The 23,498-nt window shown below is 38.3% G+C and overlaps 1 protein-coding gene across 1 annotated transcript in view; it reads left to right on the plus strand.

The window, feature by feature from the left end:
- Positions 1–23,498, plus strand: part of LOC103702060 (serine/threonine-protein kinase ATM) — an 82,925-nt gene that overhangs the window by 33,440 nt on the left and 25,987 nt on the right. Inside the window, exons 19-44 of the mRNA XM_039127707.1 lie at positions 2,199–2,796; positions 2,901–2,969; positions 3,080–3,244; positions 5,056–5,181; positions 5,279–5,406; positions 6,116–6,272; positions 7,614–7,660; positions 7,755–7,818; positions 8,210–8,284; positions 8,844–8,963; positions 13,849–14,034; positions 14,693–14,814; positions 14,903–14,972; positions 15,088–15,215; positions 16,232–16,373; positions 16,470–16,610; positions 16,775–16,873; positions 16,952–16,998; positions 17,101–17,296; positions 17,410–17,619; positions 18,062–18,133; positions 18,298–18,367; positions 18,801–18,915; positions 19,033–19,156; positions 19,263–19,391; positions 21,665–21,763. Of these exons, the coding sequence (XP_038983635.1) occupies positions 2,199–2,796; positions 2,901–2,969; positions 3,080–3,244; positions 5,056–5,181; positions 5,279–5,406; positions 6,116–6,272; positions 7,614–7,660; positions 7,755–7,818; positions 8,210–8,284; positions 8,844–8,963; positions 13,849–14,034; positions 14,693–14,814; positions 14,903–14,972; positions 15,088–15,215; positions 16,232–16,373; positions 16,470–16,610; positions 16,775–16,873; positions 16,952–16,998; positions 17,101–17,296; positions 17,410–17,619; positions 18,062–18,133; positions 18,298–18,367; positions 18,801–18,915; positions 19,033–19,156; positions 19,263–19,391; positions 21,665–21,763 (3,499 nt within the window). The remainder of the gene's footprint in view (positions 1–2,198; positions 2,797–2,900; positions 2,970–3,079; positions 3,245–5,055; positions 5,182–5,278; positions 5,407–6,115; positions 6,273–7,613; positions 7,661–7,754; positions 7,819–8,209; positions 8,285–8,843; positions 8,964–13,848; positions 14,035–14,692; positions 14,815–14,902; positions 14,973–15,087; positions 15,216–16,231; positions 16,374–16,469; positions 16,611–16,774; positions 16,874–16,951; positions 16,999–17,100; positions 17,297–17,409; positions 17,620–18,061; positions 18,134–18,297; positions 18,368–18,800; positions 18,916–19,032; positions 19,157–19,262; positions 19,392–21,664; positions 21,764–23,498) is intronic.

The raw sequence follows: 23,498 nt of genomic DNA on the forward strand, positions 1-23,498 counted from the left end.
GGTACGGGGCTTGTACTGGTGCGAACTGAACCGGTTAGCACCGGTACTGGCAAGGAGCCATTCGGAATCGAATTCTGTGGTTTTACCGTACCGGCACCGGTACGGTACAGGCTAAACCGGTCGGTTCCGACCGGTTCAGCAGACCATGACTTGCAGCGATGAAGACCGATATGGGGGCTATCCGCAAGAAAATGCGGAAGAGAGCAGCCGTGGTGTCCGAAGGCGAGGTCCCTCAGAAGAAGTCGAGGGGGGAATCCTCCTCGGCCCCCGCTACCCCTACCGTCGAAGTCACCCCAGAGGTTCCTACTGAGGCCTCGATTCTGGAAGGCATCCCCAAGGTGCCCGTGCTTCGGGTGGAGAGTGTGGACTCGACCCCGAGGTCGAGGTTCTACAACTGTTCAGGTCGGCCCCTTCGGAGGGGGTCGTTCTCGCTCAACCATCCGCTGCTGCCTTGCCTTTATGTTGGCCGTACGCTGAGGCCATGACTCAGCCTGTCTAGGTCCGAGCACTCCCGCTCCAGCCAGGGAGGGCCCCTCAGCGATGTCCTGTCTCCGAGACCTACTTGCCGAAATGGTCAGTCCATGAGTTTGATTCGGCTTTGGAGGCTCCCAAGGTGGTGAGGGAGATGGTCTGAACCATGCAGCTTCGGGCCGACATGGAGGTCATGTGCACTCTTAGCTCCGCCGAGTTCTTCAGTGGGGCCTTCGCCTCGGTCATCCAGGTAAGCTTTTGATTTATAAATCTGCATCAAGTTGTTCACTTTGGCAACTAATCCTTCTTTCCACCATGCCCTCGAGGTCGGCTAAATGCATGAGACAATCATGATGCTTTCGAGGTGCAGCTTGGAGTTCCAGGCGAAGTGGGAGGCCGCCGAGGAGCAAGCTCAACAATTTGAGAGGGCAGAGGCCGCTGAGGAGCAGGCCTAGCCGGTCAAGGAGAGGGCGAAGGCTGCCAAAGACAGGATCGAGTCGGCTGAAGCCCACGTCTCGGTCGCACGGGCCTAGGTGATAATTAAGGAGAGCCACCTGCCCACGGCCAAGGAGGCCTCAAAAGTCATCGAGCAGAAGGTTGCGGAGCTTTTTGCGAAGCTAGTCCAGGTGGAGCAGAAGGTCAATGAGGCCTAGAAATTCACCAGCCGTGCCGAGAGAAAAGTCGCTGAGGCCCGGAAGTCGCGAGGCGTCAACGAAGATGGCGAGGTCTGAGGGGATGTCTTTGTCTTGGATCTTGGCCTTGATGTTGTGGATTGTGTCTAAGGACTTGACCTCTAGGGTGATGGTCTTGCCGGTGGGGATCTTCACGAAGTTCTGCATCTTGCAAGATTGGATTGGGAACTCTTCTTTTCAACCGAAGAAAACTGGATACCTCGGCAGGTGACGACGGCGACGACGGTGGAGAAAGCGATGGCCGTGAGGAGGGCAAGTTTGGTGACGACAGTGGAGAAAGTGATGGCGGTCTCGACAGCGGCGAAGGCCAGGAATGAAGTACTGTCTTTCCATCTTTTTGTTCTTTTTTCTTTTTGTGTAGTCTCTGCTGAGGTCAGTGTAAAAGTTCGAAACTAAATGAAAATGAATTTTTCAAAGTACCTACTCCGGTTTTTGTTCTTACTGTTTACTTTTGCTTGAGTTCAGGTTGTCGCCCCAAGCTTCGACTTTCTCTAGTGGCTTTTTTTGCTGGGCTTTTGCCGAGGTCAATGTGTGTACTAATATAAAACTCAAATCTAGATTTTGCTTTAGCAAATCTAGATTTTTCCCCTTTTTTCCATTAGCACCTAATATAAAACTCAAATTTCCAACTTAGCAAAATTGATTGGGCTACCAGGAACCCCATTGATTTAATGAAATATGGTCATAATTTAAGGATTGGAATGTCAGTGGTTGCATGGACTGCTAACTGATTGTTCCTCGTGCAACTATATGATAAGCAAGCATGAGAAGTCACATTGTTGTTGTAATAGTTAGTATACTGTAGAGGGTATATTAGAAAGCAAATCTGAGGAATACCTAATCTATAAGTATCACCTTGTGCCACCTTTGAAGTTATAGAAATATTGCCTTCCTCTTTTTATTAACGATTGTGCTGTGAATACCTATATTAGGAATTAGCTCTCTACTCTAGACTTATTTTAAAAACAAAATGCATGAGCTGTTTTTCCTGCCTCAATAATTTGTTCTCTTTTTATTAATCTTCCTTTCATGCAGGCAAAGAGGTGAAAAGTCTTTGTTCGTCGATAAGATATTTGACTATATTACAAAGGTTCTGGATCATATTGTTCGGATGATCTTGGATAAGTGTAACAAAATTCATCATCATGGTTATGCGAATATATGCTCTATTCTTGGTGCATATGGATCCACTTTATCTTCTTTCCGTAGCTTAAATTCGTCTCCACTTTTTACATTTTGGAAGGATAATAGCAATATTGATTGTGAGCCTTTTGAAGGAATCATTAAAGCAATTGAGAAACTTTTGATGGCTCTTGCTGAACTATTTGCCTCGCTTTCCAATGTTACAAGTTATCCTGAGCTAGAAATTGATCTGCCAATGATACCTGTATCTAGTTCTCCGCAAGAGTCCACTTCTATGGTGCGAATTGTTGATATTGATTTAGATGCCAATAATGCTCGCAAGGATATTGATGATATGAGTGCTAGTGGGAGTAGAAGTTCAGTTATTTCTTCTTCTCTTTTCCAGTGGAAGCTAGAACTAGTCAAAGTGATTTCAACTTTTTTCTCTATATCACCTCTTCTTACATGGGAGGTCTTGTTTGACCTAATGGAAAAAGAAAATAATGCTAAGGTAATGACTTCATTTCTTAGGCATGTTTGGATGTTAGTTTTGTTCATTTTTTTTTGTGAGCATACGCATGGTTAATGTGTTCTAAAGATTTAACTTTGATTCAGGTGCGTGAAAGTGTTCAATATATTCTTTGCAAAAAATTTCCTGGCTCTGCTGGAAATCTGTCCTCATTGGTACTTTAAACTCTCTTGATATGTCATTCGTTGTATTGGTTTTTTAAATTTCAGAGTGCGCATCTTGTGTTACTGCTCATTTACTTATTTGCTTGTTTTTGTTTTGGCAGGTTAGTTCATTAGATACCACTATGAGAAATTGTGCAAGTCTGAAACTTTGCTGTCATGATAGTTTAACTGCCATCTGTGCTTTACTGGGATCCTTACTGACAATGGGTTCTAACCAAAAAAATGGCAATCCTAAGCAGTGCAAAGGAGAAATACTGTCAGAAGAGGTATGCTTATATTTTAATCTTATTACTGGTAAACAGTGAGGTTTCATATTCCATTTTGGACATAAGGACCTCTTTGTAGGCATTTGTATATGCACGTACAGTTTATTTTGGTGTATTTTTCACTTATGTTGTGGGGGGTGATGCCTGGTTAAGTTTTCAGATTTCAGTAGTGTTATGACTTATGACAACACTCAGACACATGTTTCCTCATGTTGGTCACAAGGAGGAGAGCATATTAAGTTGGTTCCTGGTCTTGCAGAACCTAGCCTGTCTGAATTTGTTTTGGGTTAGAATTTGCAGCTAAACATGACTCGTCTCAGTAGGTTCAATTTGAGTCCAATTTCTGGAAAAGCTTGAGTTACATATAGGGAACTAGATAGTATTGAGACCTCAAAAAATAATGAAATGGACAAATACCTTTCCTTAGGAACACATACAAGAAAAAGGATAATGGTAACCCTACCATTAACTACTTCTTTTTCATCCTTCATCAAGTTATAGAATAAAGTCCTTTCAAGGATCCGTATTTCCCAAAAAAGAAAAGTGAGATTCCGGAGAGAGAGTGAAATCCCTCCCCTGCTAGCTAACATAGATATCTATTCTCGGTGCGCATACTCTTTATTTAGAATCTCTTCCCAATCAGGCCAAGCTTCGCATCAATGATGGAATTGGTCATCTTCAACTTTTTTGAGGCTTTCCGCCATCTTATCCCGCCTCCAAGCATTTCTTCATGCAATAGGTTTTTAATCGTTTGTTTGAATAAATTGAAGCCCTTTTTATTTTTATTGGATGATCATGATACTTCCCCAAAGCCGAAAGTCTTGATCGATGGATGCCAAACATCCTTTAGTTAGGTGTACTAGAGTTTGGTTTAGATTTGGCCAAGTTTCAAATACTAGTATTGGACCTTGACCAATTTTTTGGTACTAGCACACGATACGGGACTGGATCCATACAGACACACCATTTGCCGGTACATGTAACTGCGCGGAATGTCCTGTTTGTATTGTCCCCTTCAGCAGTATTTGAAACCTTGGATTTGGCAAACCTATAATTAACCTGACTGGAGGATCACTTTTAGATGTGAAACCCAAACCCAACTTGCGATTTTGGAGTTCAAATATGAGTTGAACTCAAGTTCACTTGAGCAATTTGCACTCCTGGTTACTTGCTTATAGAGGTTAGAGATGTCTATTGTTTAGAAATGCTTGTTTGATATTTGGTAAAATATTTAGATGATATCTGTTGAATTGTTTGCTTACTTAATTCAACTTTGAACATATGGCACTGTTCACAATAATTTTAAGTAGTTTCATTTTGAAACTGGGTGACTTGTAACATTTTGACATGCTGGAATGTTTGGTTGCCTGTAAGTGCCAATGTCACTTCAAGTATGCGGGAAGTCGCTTAGGTGCCTGATTCTCCTGGAGTGGCCCAAATCTAGTTCCTGCTGTGGGGAGAACTGGGTAAAATGCGGGAAGTGGCATTGGGTTGGTGGAGAGCTGAAGTTAGAAGTGAGTTCCTGCCTTTCCACTTACGGGCAGTCACCTATTTTGCTTCTTTACTAATACGTATTTGGTGGATCCATGCTCTTGCTTGTCAGTCAGCTGTGCTATTGTCGTGCATCTTCTGATACCTTTGGAGGATTATCACTAATTTTATTTTCCTTTCATCTATGCCTTATAATTGGAAAGGAGGATTATCACTAATTTTATTTTCCTTTCATCTATGCCTTATAATTGGATTTCATAGCCTATGTTGACATCAGGGAGGATTTATTTATTTTGATATGCTTGAGAATGTATCTGCAGATCCTAAATGCCCTCTGTGACATGGTAAACACTGTTGCGGAGATGGGTCTTCCTGATTGGTTTGTTCGCATTCGGCTAATTGACTGCATTTGTTGTTTTGTTTTACTAGAACCCCACACTGCCCAGGTGATTCTAGTTCTCGCTTTATACTTTCTGAAACATTTTGAATCAGGAGCTTTATCTACTTACTGATATTTTCATGTTGCTCTTTGCATGGCATCAGGTCCTGATTGAAAAGCTTCTTGCAATGCTTCAGGATACTGATTATCGAGTTAGACTCTTTTTGGCAAGAAAAGTTGGTGTTCTTTTCTTAACATGGGATGGCCATAATGAGTTGTTCCATGATATTTGGTATGTGTCTGTAATTTTGTTAGTCACCGATACCAAGTTATTCATTAATACTTTGTATTTGAAACTCTTCTCCATGGCTTGTAGTTCAACCCTCTGGGGCTTGTCCAATGTTCATCCTTAGTGGGAAAAGTTGATTATAATTTGGTTTCCATGCTGTCCTTTCATGGCCAAACTCAAATAGTTGGGACATGGCTTGACAGTTAAGGTTATGAAGCTCTTTATGAATTGATCTTCACATAAATGCAGGTATTGCTGAATTGTGATGTCAGATCCATTCCTGAGCCATGCTCCTGCTTCCTCTCTTGATCCTGTTTCTATGGTTCTTTGAATTCTTAGAAATTTAAAATTACTCCTTTCCTCCCCCAATCCTTGTTCTTGCTTCCAATCTCATGCTTGCTACCAGCTTTTAAGGGTCTCTGTCCCAGGAGCAACATCCATGCAAAAAAAAGGAAATGGGTAAAGGCTCATTATGCAATTAAAGTTTTGACTCCTCTTTTTGATTAATAAAGAGTTTCCATCTCATGATCCTGATTGTTCTAAATCCACCTTGCCAGGCTTCTTTACCTGATGTTATGCTTTGGGATGGTCCAATTGCATTTGCACCTATTCATTGTTTGGGTTTTACATTTCTGGAATAATTATATCATTATTTAACAGATTTTTTTCCCATTCCTAGAAAATAATATCAGAATGCATCTGTTTTTATCAGTTTGAACTTTGGTTTTGAGATGGTGATGGCCTCAAAGGGGAAGCTTGTTAAGGCTGCAGAGGTATCAGCTTCTGGTGCTCAGTCTGTCCTAGCTATGGAAACTGCTCTTATTACTCTTGCACATCTTGCCTTGTGCAGTGAGGAGGTTGAAGTTGAGGTACATTTACTATGCTATGTATTATTAATAACGAAATTAGAGACTGAGCCACAGTGCTTAGACTAGTGACATTTTTTTGTAGAGTAGTCAAAGTTCTCTTCTTTTTTTCCCCTTTTATTAAATTTTAAGTGATCGAATTTTGATTTTATAGAAAAACCTTTCTTTGCATCCTATGTTATTATTTGTGCTATATTTTTTGCTATATAATGACTGCATTGACATGAATGATTGTTAATGGAAGTTTGTGGTGCGTACAATAATTGGAAAATGACCAACCGTAGATGTCATGCAACCTATAACAGAGGATGCAGGCTACTAAAATATCATCTTGTAAATGCTGGATCACATTCAGTTATGTAAATTTACATTAAAATGTTTGTCCATGTCATTATGAAATTTTATTTTCCCATGGTATGTTAAATACTCATGCTTGGTAATACTTGTGTATACAATGATGGTTCCTTTAAGGTGATCTTATTACTCCCTATGACCAAAGACTGTTCCCAGGCCTTATAATATAATATTGTTTCTCTAGTTGATTTAAGGGCCTTTGTACACTACATGCTGTACACTCGTTTGCCTGTGCACCTAGGCTGCAACTTGGGTAGGTCGGGTCTGGTTAAGGGAAAACTCTATCCCAACCGAACCTCTAAATCCTTCAATCCTAACCCAATCCAACCTGGGCTCAGGTTGGGATTTCTCCGATCCAACCCAACCCAGGCAAATTTTGGTTGGATCAGGTTACTTGAGTTGGTTCTGGTCGGTTGGGCTGATAGGAAATACTCGAACATTTTTGTTGGATTATTGCTTGTTGAATTGAGGCATGGATCAGTCATAAATTTCAATGATGCTCTTGCACATAATTTAACGAGAATAATAAAAAAATAATTATATAAACATATAAGGATCTATATGAAAATATAAATATGATTTGGTTTTTTTCAATTTATATGTTGGGTTTGTTCATGTTAAGTCGGGTTGGGTTGGGTCTGGGTTGGGTTGAAGGTCAACCTAACCCAATTTCACTTGAGGGGTGGGGTTGGGGTTTTTGATCCCAAGCCCAACCCAAATTTATAAAACCTCAACCCAACTCCTTCCCAACAAGTGGATTAGGCCGGCGGGTTCAAGTTGAGCTCCACCAAGTTGCACACGTATGTCGGTATGTGCATATGTGTTCTTTTTTTTTTTTTGATTCAATGTATTGCATGTCTCCAGCATGTTCTCTCTCTTACTCTCATGCCAGAAGTATTCCCTTTTTTTCCCTTATCCCCTCCATGTTTTCATTACTAAATGAAGTTGTGAATTTTGTTCTCATTTCTGAATTGTGAATTGAAATTGCAGGCAGTCTTCATGATATGTGTGGTTGCAGCTACCGAGCCCGGTCAAAGGTACTGATGGTCGGTAACCTCCTTGTGCTGGCCTATTGTTAAATCTCACATTTGCTCTAAAGTTATTCTCTTTCTGGTATTGTCTTTTCTGCAGGGAATTGGCATATGCTTTATTTGATACTGTGTCAAGAAAACTCCAATATGCATCCAGGAGTAAGGTAAATTGTTTATCCCCTAGATCATTTAGATTGTCTATCTTTCTTCCATTTAGCAAAAGAAATGAAGTTATTATGGAGGAAGTTGAGCCTGAAAGATTGAGAAAGACTGGTGAGATGGTAGTTTAGAACCTTGGACGGGGAAAGACTCTTGTTTATCCTAACAAGAAATGGCCTTCTAAAGCATCTATTTTTGAAAGACCCCATTTTTCTGGCCTTTACTGATGTTGTATTACTAATTTCCCTTGAATAATTGGCATAATGCTGGAGCAGTGAACACACTCTCTTTGTTAATTACTCATCTAAATAGTTATATTATCATGGAGTGCATTAAATTATATGGAATGACAAGTGGTAACTTATTGCTCGTGCCTTGTATTGAACCTTTCTGCAGTATCTTGAGCAACTCATGGGATCGATTCTTTGTCGTTGGGTAGCTTGTGAAGTAAGTTTAGTGGCACTAGTTGAGGTAATGGCATATACATCTTGCTTTATTCATCATTGTGGTCAATATTTAATTAATATGTTTGTTTATTTTCTACTCAAAGATTCTGATTGCTTTTATGAGGATGGTAACTTTGATGTTTATAGAAGATATACAGCAGTTGATTGGGAACCAAAGAAAAATTTAATAGGAGTAACATAATATGGTTATCTGACTTGTTAATTCTTGGGGGTCTGCCTTTGGATGAGTCTATGAATGTTTTCTATATACATGGATGTACTGTTCATGGTTGAATAATTATTTTATTGATGATTTTTATATTGTTTTAGAGGTTGGCATACTATATTAATTTTGAATATTAGGATATTGCCGTTAATAATTTGTTCATTTTGTATTGATACTACGATGGGCCCACATTTTATTTATTCTTGATTTAATTGTAGTTTTTTTTAACATATCTTTTGCTTGAGTCTAGATTTCAAAGTATTCGTAGCATAGTCAGGCATAGCTTCCCTCAATACTTTTACAGGATAATTTCCTTATAGTTTAATTTCTTGTGTTCTTGAACTTTGTGATGTTTCAGGTACAAGATCTCTTTCTTCGTAAATCAGATGTTAAATGCTTTATGCAATATTGCTGCCCTTGGCTCCTTGCACCTCTAATTCTACGAGAAGATATCACAAATCTTAATTGGGTATCCAAGGTAAATTTGTCTGTACTTACCTTTATAAAATAGAGTTATATCCTTCGTGTGCTGCTTGAGATCAGCACATGATGGGAAGGAACAAAAGGTCTCTCCTGTTCAAAAGATATTGTATTTCACAATTGGGGAATACAAATGTTGCTTCTTCTGCAGTTTTGATTTCCTATAGTTAATGGACTAATATACCTTTTCTGAAGACATTGTGTCATGCAAAATGTGGATCTGAGCATATGATATGACTGTTTCTGTTTACATGCCCTTATGCACAGGGATTATTGTTCCACAATATAGAGCCCAATCTGTTGTGTAGCTCTATGCTTTTTCCACTTTCCACCCTTGTTCTTTCTGCCACTTTGAACCAAAAGGAATCTTTAATCTTTGCTCTTTCCGCCCTTGTTCTTTCTACCACTTTGAACCAAGAGGAATCTTAATCTAATTGATGCATCTTATTGCTTTAAAATGATACAAATCATAAAATTAATTTACGATGAAAAATTTTTACCTCAGAAAATACATCGGATTTATCTAATACATAACCCTAATATTTCTTATTATTTATTTATTTATATATTTTTAATATTTTTAAATTTAAAAATATGTTTAAATATCATAAATTTTAAAAAAATATGATTTCTATCTCAGAAATTACTTCTGAATTATGTAATACGTACTACTAATTTTTCATATTTTTGGCATTATATATATTTTTAATTATTTTTTGATTTAAAAATAATTTTTAAATATTAATATTTTAAAAATATAATTTTATCTCAGATCAATGTAGAACCTAATAATGGATGTTACATATATTTTTCTAAGCCCTCGGGCATATATCAAAGGCTATTTATTTCTCAATTTTTTTTTTTTAAATTTAGGCTTTGGCCGTTGTGCGCATGATCGCATCAAAATTTGAATGAATGTACACCAAATTTTTATAGAGAGTAGCTTGCATGCCCCTAAATACGTTTCTGCTTTTACATTTTGTTTTTTTATTTTTTAATCCAAAAATATATTTATAATTTTTAAAAATTATATATAATTCAAAAATTAAAAATTTTTATGCCAATATGTAGATCATCCATAGATCTACAACATAGAAAAACTAAAGCCCAAATCAAAAATTTTGGCATGATCTTTTCTTTTTTTGCCATTTTTGAGTTATTTTTTCAAACCTCCTCCCAAAAATAAAGAGAATGGGGTAGGAGAGAGGAAGTATACCTTATTTAGCCTTAGATTTTCTTTCTGATAGCCTGAATCGGTGTTATTTCTAGAGTATTTGGAAAGAAGCGGTCGAGATAGCGAAATAGCTTTCCAAATGCTGTTGGAAAAGCCTTTGGCCTTCCTAACAGACACCTGATGCTTTGCAGCCTATAGTGTCAACCCCGTTTGGAACCGGGTTGACTCTATGTGAAACGGCCCGCTCGCACCAAGTCTGCATCGAACCGACTGGTTCCGACCGGTTTGGGCACTTATCCGCCAGTTCCAGTCGGTAAGAGACCGGTTCCGGCCGGTTTTGTACCTGTTGAACCAAAAGTAATGGGCAAAGCGACCCGATGTCGCACCGGATCGGTTCGGCACTGCCCGAACCGGGCGGTTCGACAGTCCTTGCTTGGACCCATTATTGTTTAGTTTGGCAGGGATTGTTTGACGTTTTGAGAAAAAAATGTTTCATTCCTTTGAGCTTTCAATTCCTGATAGTGTGGTTTTGGTGGCTCATTGTGTTAATTTTTTATCTAAGTGGCTTTTCTAGTTTGGTTTTACTTTATTAATGACATGGATTTTTCTTCTCTTCCCCCACTTAGAATTTTGCTGGTTTTCCATGCCGTTTTTTCTCTTTCCCTCCGTGTCACTCCATGATATTTGATTGTAAAGTTTGTTTGGAAAGGGGAACCCCAACTTTCCCCTTTAATCTTATTGTCGTATTCCTTTAGGAAAAAGAGTGATGTCTTCATGTCTATCAACTTCTGGTAAGGTTTTAAATCCCATTACTCAAACCCATATCAGTCTAGCACTGAGTTGAGATGGTACCCAGACATTATCATCCAAACACTTGGGATGATTGGATATAATTCATATCAAAAAAGGCATATTAAATTATTAAAATACTATGCATCAAATTTATAAATCATGAACTATTCGATTTAGAAAATATTTTATAATTTGCCGATAAATCTAGAAAAAGAGTTACATTACTTACCTTACAAGTGAAACCAACCGACAGATTCAATTAACTCCAAAAATTTTTCTTAGAGCCTAATGTTCAAAAATTATATTTTCATCGGAATCTAATCATGATTATTTTAAGAATAAAAATTCTAAGTCCCAACACTCTCATAGGGCTGCCAAGAGGTAGCACCCGACGTCCTGGTCAGGTCGATCTAGGTGATTTCATCTGATTATGGTTGAACTAGGGTGCAGATGGTTCGACATAAATTGGTTGTGACAAAATCTAACAGTGTCCGACAAGAGCCAAGGTGGTACTTGCATGCCGTCCAATGACCATAAATCAAGACCTCCTTTACTAGAATTGATCCAAAATTATATTGTAGAGCTCTTTGTTGGATCCAACAACCCTATAGAGAAACCTTGTAGAGAGAAAAACAAGAGAGAAATAAGAGAGGAAAATAAGAGAGAGAAGCCAGAGAAAGAAAGAACAAAAGAAGAGAAGAGAGAGAAGCAAGTCTCTCTCCTCTCTCCTTATTCTTTTTCCTTATTCTTTTTTTCTTTTTTTTCTCTTGGCTTCTTGGCGAAATAGGGGACTCATGCTCATCCCTTTTTTTTGATACAACAATGACTGACACTGATTGTGCATGTGTACAGCCAATAAAGTTAGAAAAAAGAAGTTGACGAAGAGGCAACAGAACATATTCGTGATTCTTCCAAAGGATCCCTTCCGAGTGTTGTGCAGCAAAAAAGGTGACCCAGGCAGCAGTACTATTTGCCTCCCGGTAGGAGGGACCTCACAACTAGCATTGGTTGTGGCCAGTGATGGTGCTGGCCATGCCGGCATCGCCGGAGATCCTATAACTAGCAATTGGCGTCCGACGACGGAAAGAAAGAAAACAGAGGATTGGCTTAAGAAAAATGGAGCTTCTGTCGGGCTCAACCCATGCGTCGACAATCAAGGCTCTGGTGAAAACCATGAGCCGATGTAGGAGGCTGGTCAAAAATTCTGGCGAAATTGCTAGCGGCGGAAAAGGCCGGAGAAAAAGAGAAACAAAGTTGGGAATCAGTTCTAAAAATAGGGGAGTGGCTTACCATTCGAAATTTGGCGATCCCATGATGAGATATGGCCCAATAATAGTGGCTTAGTGAAGGGTGAGGTTGGTGGCATCAATCCTTACTTCGGCGACGCTCCGGTGATGCCGGCCGGCCAAGAAAAATCCGCAAAACAGGGATGGTGCCATGCGGAAGAAAAAAAAAGAAGGGGACTACCGGCGACGTGTTTGATGGTGATGACCTTGAAGGGGAGGAGAGGACTTTAAATAGAGTGTGAGGAGATGCTAGGAATCTGCCTTGGCGTCAGATTTCCCTCCGACGAAGATGGGAGGAAGGAGACTCTCCCATTGGGAGTCTTCTTTCTTCATTGCACATGCCGAGCACGTACGGCTTCTATTTTTTTTTCTATTCTAGGCCATTTCTTATATATAGGCCGATCAAGTGGACCAGGCCCAGCTAATCTAGGCTGGGGTTGTCACACTACTTATCAATCATATACCAGAGGTGTTAGTTTTGGAAAATTGTAAACCTATTTATTAATATTTTCTACAATCTAATCAATTATCTGAATAAATTTTTTGAATTAATAGGAATAATTCTAATAATTTTTGAAATGCATATTTACTGCATCAGAGAACAACCTTGCTCCATCTTTTTAAATATTTATTTTTTATTATCTTAAGTTAGTTTATTCAAAAATAAATTTTAAAAATTGAGAGAAATTATGAAAATTAAAATTGTTTGGCGGTTTTCGTACTATATATTTTTTTCTATCCTGTACAATGGTGTTTCTATCAGGTTGGTCTTTAATTTATGCCAATTTTGGGTGTAGATTTGGGTGCTCTAAAACACACCCAAAGTTGATCCACATCAAGCAATAATATGGTATACTTATAGAGCAAACATACTGTCATTTTCCTCCAATATGATTATTATTTTCAATAATTATTTTATTCGAACATGATTATAATTTTATAAGAAATTATTAATGCATCCAATAAAAAGATATGGTGTTCTAGGTTGATCGCACTTACAATGTACCAAAATTTCATGGTAAATAGAAATAATTTGGTATAGTTTTCCCTTATTCTCTTGATTTTTGACCAAATATGAGGCAAGGAGGAAAAAGATGGGGAAGTGATTACTGGATTATTACTCAGATTTGGCAGATCTAAGCCCCTTATACCCTCTTATTTCTCTCTTTTTCCTTTCTTGCATGTGAACAAAGGCAGAGCAGGGCGTAAGGCTATTTTCATTTCCTTTGCTCCCCAAGGTCCCAGCTGGTAATGGTGGCTAATGGTTGGTCCTGGTCCGTAGTTTGTACCGGCTGATACAGATCATTACGAACTGGGACACCTGGTATGAGAGGTCATAGGGTCCCGGACCTTTCCCAGGACTTGGTTCCTTAAGGGTCGTATCTGGAAAAGCTAGGACTGATTGGGGTGAACTGTGTCCTGAATCCTTGACTTTTAGTCTTCTAAGACAGCTGCAGCCTCCACTCTCTTTCTTGTGGCCTTCTAATTTTTTTTTGTTATCTTGAGCAACAAAATATTCTGGTAGGACGGTTAAATTTTTCTGTGTCTTTCCTTCTCAGTCCCGCTCCATGTGATTTTCATATCTTGTATGTTCTATTGAATTTGTATTGTTTTATTTTTTTGACCTGCAGGTTTCTTGTCGGCCTCTGCCTGATATTGTGAAGGAATACTTTGTGCCAATTTTTGCAGTATGCATGGCAGTGCATTGCAGTGGAAAACCAGACAAGGAGTTGGGAAGAATGGCACTTTGCAAATCAGTTTTGCATATTGCCCAAATTTCTGAGCTTGAGCGAGATGACCTTATAAAGAAACATATGGTATTGGAAAAACTACTTTGTCCATATCTCAATAGTATATTGTGTTGTGCAGTGTATAGATTTTCAAGGTCATGTATAGTTTACTGTCTTTTCCAATGCACTCAGTTTCCAATATACAGCGACCTAGTACGGTATTAATTATCTTAGGTGGGAGAGAGTTTTGTTGTTTACTATATTGCTGGTTTGATACTGTGATGTAAGGGGTTTTTCTGTCATGTTATTTTTGTGCTCTAAAAGCTACTTTCATGCTTAAGGACTGGAGATTAGTATCTCAAACTTGTATTTTCAATGCCTCAATTGCACTTGTAGCATCATAACTTAAAGATTGATCTATCAGAGGAAGGGCATACGGTATATTGCATTCGAAATCCAGTTTGTTAATATTTATCCATTGGCTTATACATATTATGATGTGGTAAATGAAAGCATACAGGACTGAACCATGCTAGTTCTCATCATAACAAATTCAGTGCATAAAGCAACTTTTTTTTTTGTAAATTAAGGATGTTTAGATTGCAAATGGCATATCTGCAAGACTCTTGCAAAATCACCTCAAATAATTGTTTGTGTTTTTTTGTGGGAAAGGTGGCATATAGGTAACATGTTGATAGTTTGTTTTTTTAATTAATCTTATTTGCCAATTTTCTTAATTTTGTAGGTGTCAATTGTCAGCTGCCTTTTGTCGCTCAGTTGTTCTTTCACTGACCCAGACATGCCACTTTTTACCAAGGAGACTGTGGTCGTTTTAGTGCAAACTGTTGTTGATGGTTTTTTGGAAATGTATGAGCTTTTCCTTGTTTTATCAATTTTTTAAACCTAGTTTATATTATAAGAATTATTAATTTTTCTTTTGTTGGACATTTTTCAGGGATGAACATCCTACAAATATTGGTATCATTGATAAAATTAATATTTTCCGCTCTGATAGGGTTTTTAAGGTAATATGCTGCCCTCGTGTTGGATGTTCTAAGTCCCAGTCTTCTATTGTCAACTTGTCAAGTAAATTTTATCTGGCTTTGAACATGCTATGATTAATTTTTCTCATATGTGCAGTTTTTAGTGGAGATACATTACCAGATTACAGCTGCTGTTCATCCACGACATAAGTGTCATCGCCTCTCTTCAATTGAGGTTCTTATCCATATAATTGGGCATAGAGCTGCTGTTTCTAGCACTTCTTGGTAGATCTCTCTCTCTCTCTCTCTCTCTCTCTCTTGCTTTAAGAATTATGTGTAATTTGTAAGTTAAGAAGAATTTTGAAAACTTCTTTAGTGTGTCAGGAAATCAATTTGCTTGAATCCTACATTAGGTGATTATGATTTTTGTGTGGAAGAGTCTAAAAGGTAGAAAAAACTGAAGAAAATATAGAAGTTTGTGTTTAACATAATACGGAAAGAAAGCGATAGTGAATTATTCCTATCTATTCAAAAGTGTGCTTTTTCATAAATATTTGAGTTACTGTGGTGCAAAATGCCATTTGTCACCCTTTCTTTGAACTTAATGAGCTTAGGTTTGATATGCTGGTTGGAGGATTTGTGTGGATGGAAATTATTGGTCCCAGCATTCTAACAAGTGACTTGATGCTTTAGTCATGTTTGTTGAAGCATAGTCATTAGTTTAATCAATGATAATGTTAATTTTTTGTGTATAAACATTTAAATTTTTTTCTCTTCTCAATTTTTATGCTGATTTATTGTGTGATTTGGTTAGTAACTTAGTATGGTTGTTTTAACATTTCTGCTGTAATTAGATACTCTTGAATTCCCAATTTGGCTAGAAAAGGAAACAGAAATGATATGTATCTAATAATATCAATTTGGCATTATTGCAAGATGTGTCTAGTAATGCAAACTTAAGATCTGATACTTAGTTAATAAAAAAAGTTCATAGACTTTGCCAAAAAGAAAAAGTTTCAAGAACTTGTGACATAATGCTAGAAGTCGTAACTGGTAGTTATTAAGGAAGAATGATAATAATTTTGACACTTTATGCTGCAAACAAATCTGAATTGCTCCAAATGCATCCTTCATATGGACCACCACAGTATTTCATGAGTGTCTTTATTTGTATTATGAATGTATCGTTCTTGTTTCCTTCCTGGTTCTCAAAATTTTGTCTCCACCATGCTTGCATTTTACTTCATAACTTCACATTAATAAATTTATCTGTTAATGACATGTTAATGGGCTTGTTGCAGCTATATTTTCAATATAATGGGGCAGTATATCGGGAATCAACCTTTACAAAAGCAGTGTTGTGCTATACTATCTACATTGCTCGAAGCATTTAAAGTCGACCCTTCCAAAGAAGTTGTCAGTGTGCTAGGTGAACAACTTCAGGTGATCATCTGCGTTATTTAGTTATTTTTTCTTGTTATTTTTTATTTCGCTAACATTCTTGCCTTTTGGCCTTTTTTCTGTTATGAACATGCGCAGTTTTTGGTTTCAAAATTGGTTGCTTGTTGTATTCCTGCTGAAAACAAGAGAGAACCAACTTGTGTTCATTCATCAGGAGTCTTATCTTTGCTTCATCAGCTTACTGTGGATGCTGACCCATCACTTTATGATTATATAAAAGTATGACTTCATTATGTTTGTTATAGGAGATTATTGTGGTTCAATTTACTTATTAATGCTGTTTAATTAGATCAATGTTGAATTTGTTATATTTTTCTTTGGGGGTTTTGTTCTTGATTTTATGTAGAAGTGGTCATCTGTTTCTGATTTTGCTGCTGTTGCAGGAGTTGGAACCATTCCCTGACCTTGATTGCTTGGAGAGAATTCGGATGTTCCATGATGGCCTCTGCAATGTCTACTCTCCAAGGGATCAATTCCTAAAGGCAAATTTGTCGCTGCCCCCTCTTTATTTCTGTTGCATGTCTTATTTATCTCAACATTGACAGACTTGTAATAAATAGTTTGGCAGGAGAGCTTGTTACCTTCCACAAGGATTACTGATGTGCAGGTAGCCTATATTTTCCACTTCTATGTATTTTGTGCCTCGACCTTGTAAATTTATTAGTTATTTTAAGCTACTGGATTCCTGATTTTGTCCCTTGTTTTTCAGTCTTCGGCATCTGCACAAGAAGTTAGTCCTCGGAGAAATCATCCAGAAAGAAACAAATGCTCCAGATGAATCAGGAAAGAGTAACTGCTGGAATAGTGATCCTGATGTTGTTTCTGCTGTCTGGACTCTTGTTGGTTTGTATGGCTCCAATGAAGCAAATGATATGAGTGTTCTGGTGGCTGATTTCATATCTAGGGTCTGTCCTTAACTAGTCATCTTCTGACTTCTTTGTGTTGTAATGTCCTAATTTCTCGTTCATTGCATATTTTCTATCTAAACTTTTTTCATTTTCTATTATCATGAACATAGATTGGAATTGGGGACCCTTATCGGGTTGTCTTTCATCTGCCAAAAGATTCTTGTCAAAAGCTTCCTTTCAAGTCGTGGAGATGGGAATCTAGTTTCTGTACCAGTACTGTATTTTCAGATGGGCTGTTGATTGATCTTCTAAGACTTTTGAAAAAGTACCTATTAGATGATCATGTGAAGATAGTTGACATGACTTCACGGACACTGCAGGTAAGTTCCTGGGAATGGATATCCACTGGTCAAATGGTGAGGATACCCTTTTTTTCATGGCTGGCTGGCTAGATGCTGAAATGAGTCTAGGACTCTAGTACCATTCGTCTAAGGCCTATTTACAACCAGCCCACTCTATATTAAACCAAAAACAGTTATTCCAATTTTTAGTTGTAAATTGTAACCAAAGAAATTCTTCTAAATATAAAAAAGTGTATTCAATAAACTTTTTATGGACCAAACAACACTGAAAGCTTCTCTAATCATGCTGAACACAATCAATCTTGCTCATGATATTAGATGTACTTGTAATACGATGCCTGAAGTAGCAGTTAGGAAGTTTGGCTATTCTTTGATTTTTCTCCGTCTGTGTACTGTTTGAAACAAGATTGATGGATTAGCATAGTCAAGTTTTCTTGTTTAATCTGATGGACATAAACAGGGGATTCTTTCAACTGAAAAGGGTCAAGGTGTGCTGCTGTCCCTCGATTCTTATGAGAGGTCTCTAATTGCGGTAAATTTTGCAACTTTGCAAGATAGATTTTTTATGCATTGATAGATCTCATTGCATCTGGTAATCATGGTTTTTGGTTTACTGTGCATATTTATCTGCTGAATTATATGAGCATTCCTATTTCATGTTCATGCTTATATATGCTTCTTTTTATTCGTTTGCAGGTTCACTCGAAGGGTGTTAACTTGGACCTCGTGGAAAAGTTACTTTTAGATTCTGAAAATAATTATGGTGGTAATTTTGCATTTTAAATTCTCTGTCATCTTCTATTTTTCACTTAATACTGTGCATTCTCTGAACTTTGGTTGATTTTTGCTTTAACAGTGTTCAGGTCAAGGTTTTAAATACCAGTGGGACAGCAGGGTATCCCATTGTCCTGATTGTTGAGACTGTCTCCTGATTGGGATGGGATGAGATATCACCATCTCAAGCATGGTATGCCATACCGTACCTAACCGAGGAGTGCAGGGCATACTGTACCATACCACTTCAGTATCGGTACATGGTATGGGAGGCATACCGATGTAGTGACAAGGGTGGCTCCGGTACTGAGATGGCGTACCTTGATCCCAAGTGTGGGGTGGCCCTATCCCATGGTATTTAAAGCCTTGATTTAGGTAATTGGTTCATTCAAATTTGTTTATTTGATTTTGATTATCTAAAACAGAAGCCATTTCTTTGGAGGATCCTTCCCTATGGCAAACTGAGGGTAAAACATACGAGCAGTGGATCTGCTCACTTGTGCACTCACTAATTAGTCATTGTGATGATATCATCCTAAGGTATCTCTTTGCTATGCAGAGTTGCTGCTGTATATTCAAATGCTTATACATGTTAGGTCGATTATCTTGTCAGTATTACTATATTGATGCATTATATTGTTCTAAATTCCATTGTAGATTGTGTCAAAATATAGTTTTGTTGAAAGCTGAGATAGCTGAACTTTTGCTTGCAAATGTCTTGGTGAGCATAGCAGGAAAGGTTGATTCAAATCCTGTCCTTTGCCAGTTAATCTCAGCAAAGGTTAACATTTTTACCTGTAGTAATGATTTGTTAGCAAAATGATTGTAGTAAGTTGTTCCCCGTACAATTTCTAAGTAAGTTCACTATATTCTCCTTTGCTTTGCAGGTTCAAGAGAGCATATTTGATGAGTCTAATGGCTTGGTTAAGTCAATTCAGGTGTTTCTGGATGCATTGAATGAACTTCGATCATTTTCGGTTGCTCAGAAAGCAAGCTCCTTTTCAACTCCTCTTAAGGTAAAGATATAACTATAAACCGTAAAATATCATATATGCGTGCATCCATGCATTTATATATATATATTGAGTAGAGCTAATATCCGAGCACCCATAAAATAGCCCTAATAAGGTTGGTTCTGACTAGTTTAGGGGCCTGACAACGATGATCCGAGCTGTTGGATGTGATCTACTATCTTTAAATTGCTCATTGTCAAAAAATCATGTGATTTAGAGATCTCTAACATATGCATCTAGCCAAGGTATGTTGTACCGGTACCGGTAGGTATACCGGTCGCCTATCGGACCGATATGGTACCGGTTTGGACTGGTTTATACTGGTACCAAACCGGCTAACAGCGTGCAACGCGCTGTAGCCAGAGAGCGGCAATGCCACTGTGGCGAATCGGATGCCATTGTGTGGCGTGCTGTGGAATGCCACGGAGTGGCATCCGGTTCGTAGGCCGAACCGGACGGAACAAGTCCGGTTTCATCCGGTACGGGCTTCGTACCGCTCGATTCCGGCCTTATTGGGGTCTGAACCGTTTTTCACTGCGGAACCAAACCGGTTAGAGTTCGAACCGGTTCGGTACAGGCCGAACCGGCCGGTATACGCCGGTTCAGTATACCATGCATCCAGCGGTCAAAAATGGATAGTTAAAATAACACAGACTAATGCATGTTTTTTGACCACTAGATGCATAAATTACAAGCTAGGGAGTAAGTCAATGCAAAATTTGGTATAGTAATGAATCACAATCCACATCGTTCACTTACAATATCTAAAACTTGGACAATAAATGTAGTATGTGAATCTGAACCTAATCCCCTTGACGTTTCTGATCTGCCAAACTTAAGATCTTGATTTATGTTGACACTTATCTGGGAAAGCTTTGATCTCGTTTAGATTCGGTTGCATAGATTTGAAGTTGTATTGAGTAATATAGTTAGAGGGTGCGCCTTGGCAAAATGGTAATATTGCTCCATTGTAACATGAGTGTCACCGATTCAAAGCACACGGGTAAGGTTATATACATCTGACCCTCCCCAAACTCTGTAGTGGCGGGAGCCTCGTGCATTGAGCCACCCTTTTTAATCATTTTCCTTGAGTCCATTTTTAGAAATGCTACAACTAGATCTCTAACAATTTGTGACAGTCAGTTCGTCTCCCTTAATATCTTACCAAGTCTTTGATTGTGTTTGTTCCCATGTATAATTGGAATTTTCTGTTAATGATTTCTCTTGTTCATAGAAGTGGAGATTGTCGACAAGTTTTTAACATTGTCATTCTCTGTTGTGAGCATTCACACTTCAAGTTTTGGAGATTACGAAGTCCACTTTATTTTAGCTAAGAAGGCAAATGCTTCATAACTTTAAGTTTACTTTGAGTGCAAGAGTTCTTCTTGACACATTTTTCTTGATTTTCTATAGTTAGCTAAATTGGCATTTTACAAAACATATGGATAAGACCTGAAGAAATTCTAGAAATATGGTTTTCCAATCTCTTGCTAAAAATTAGTAAAAAATTATTAGGCTTGTTACAGATTTTTAGTATTTATATGTTGTCATGTGACGGTATCGTACCGTTCTGATGTGAAATCAGCATTGATACATGTTTCAAAATGCCATACTATTTGTACCGGTGCTTAACCCTTGTGACCATGGTCTGCCGTACCGATCGGTACGGGTCGGTACAGGCCGATACGTATCGGTACCGAACGGAACCGGTACAGTACAGCTATATTTTTCGGTTCTGATTATTCGCAACCCGTACCGGTCGATACTGAATCGGTACTGGCCCGTACCGATCTGGTACCGGCCGGCTCATACCGACCTCAATTTTTTTTGGCTTTTGGCCCAAAGCAGCCGAACTGGTACAGTACCGGTTCGGTTCGGTACCGGGGTACGGTACCGCGGTGCTCACCGGTACGTCGGTGTGGTCGGTACAACGGATCTTGCTTGTGACCTTGTCAGACACCGTTTCATTGGTAAACTGATACCCCTAAAGTGGACCTTTTGCTTACTTGAGCCTAAATATGGCTGACACTCCTTCACTACTAGAAACAATTTTGAACACAAGGAGCTAAACCAAAAGAGTGAGAGAAGTTTTTCTGAAAACTTGCATATGTGACTATGTTAAACTTTGCATATTTATTCTCTTTATCATTCTTCTTTCATTTCTCTTAAAAAAGCAATTATGCACTGGAGATTCTGTTGTAACAATTTTGCGTTGCTACATTTATTTCTATCTGCAGCAGTATCTGCAAAACATAACTACTCTATTGTTATTACAGCATGGCAGGGCTTCTAGTTTTGGAAGAACTCGTAACACATTCGAAAAATCAAAAGATCATCCATCTAATGTTCTAACACTACATTCTTCGTGGAAAAAGGTAAGAGTTTTTGTGTATAAGTGTCTCTATTTTTCATAATGTGCATTGACTAGGATTCTTTGGCTTAGATTTTAATTTTTTGGTATATCTCAAATTAATCTTGGTTTTCAGCCAACATGGAAGTCTGAATTGTTTTTACTTGTTAAGTGTCCGTATATTATTATGTGATAAGCATATTCCTTATGGAAATATATCTTCCTTTTCTTTTTATAGGATAACGAAATAATGTGCTTGAAATTTACTTTGACATGCTACCATGTTAATATTTCCAGTACTCATTGTTGCATACTTTAAATTTGAAAATCCCTATTAGGAAGTTCAGGGTCTTCTAGTACTTTGATTTGATGTTTCAAATGCTGAAGGAAGAGATTTTGAAAGTAAGATGTTTGTTATGATTACAGTATCACCTTTGAAGTTGTAATGACAAGTGTTTATTGGTTGACTATAGGATTCGCCAACCCTTTTAATTATTGATTTGAATGATAGGCTGAACTGATCTATTTCACTGCCCATGGTACATGTGGAAACTGATATATATGCCAAACAATGCACCAATTAATTTTAACTACTTTGGTTTGACTACTTAGTTGTTCTCAAATCCCTTCCCGTCCTTGTTTTAGCTTGTAATGAAGTAGTAGAATTCCTTGATGGACCATAATTTATTTACTGTTGATCACTCAGTAGCTTGTTTCCCTTTGCTCCAATATCTATCTCTTGCAAATTTGTTATCTTCCTTGTTTTTAGCTCATTCTACACTGAACTAGTATTCTTTATGATTACTCACACATGTCAACATCTTGCATCTTAGCTTTCTTCATACTTTCTAGACTGCTTTATGATTCTTGAGTTTAGCTACGCTTTTTCCCTCTTTGCCTCGCCCTGTACCTTATCACGACCCCCTCTTCCCTTCTTTTCCCATCTCCTATGAAAAGCTCACCTCAGGTTGTGAGCATGCGGTTGGGGGGGGGGGGGGGGGAGCGTGCTCTCGAATCGTCGCAAAGTCTCGAAAGATTGTGGAGGGGGGCTCAAACCATAGGCGATGTTGGGGGGGTGTTAAAACTGAACCGGGGTGCTGGAGAGGGATTTTATTGTGGTGAACTAGGGGTGGGGGAGGGATTTTATAACTGACCTGACCCGACCTAGTTGAACCGTTTCGACTAGATGCCGGTTCGATTTGGCTAACCATGATTGGGATGATGCTATGTCCTGACAATTGAGATGGTGGGACACCCTGTTGTCCTATTGGTGTTTAAAAACCTTGGATAGAACTACCTCACCAAATTCCTTAACTCATCCTTCTATAATGCATCACTAACAAGAACTAATAAGAACATACGGAGTTTAGGTATGTGAAAAAAGGCTAGTTTATATTCTAACTTATGAACCCTCTCTTTTGGTTGCATAATGTAGTACAACCATGTTGTATAAATTTCTTTTTTGTTCACTAAAATATGTTCAATCGAGGTTTTAAATACGGGTATTGAATCCCATGCCATTTTTCCAAAGGAATGGTTTGGTATTGGTACTGCCTGTACATATTGAAAATTGACAAATAAAAAAATGGAAACTATTAGTATGGTACCATTGGTATGTACCGATATGCACTTATATGGTTGGTATGTACTAACAGTTTAGCATCCTAGAATCCATACTGGTGGTGGTTTTGTGTTGAAGCGCTCCAGTACGCGCAGGTACCGTCTCGTTCGGGCAGTTTTTGGAATCATGGTTTCAAGTA

The sequence above is a fragment of the Phoenix dactylifera genome, chromosome 6, assembly GCF_009389715.1.
Source record: "Phoenix dactylifera cultivar Barhee BC4 chromosome 6, palm_55x_up_171113_PBpolish2nd_filt_p, whole genome shotgun sequence".
NCBI lineage: Eukaryota > Viridiplantae > Streptophyta > Magnoliopsida > Arecales > Arecaceae > Phoenix > Phoenix dactylifera.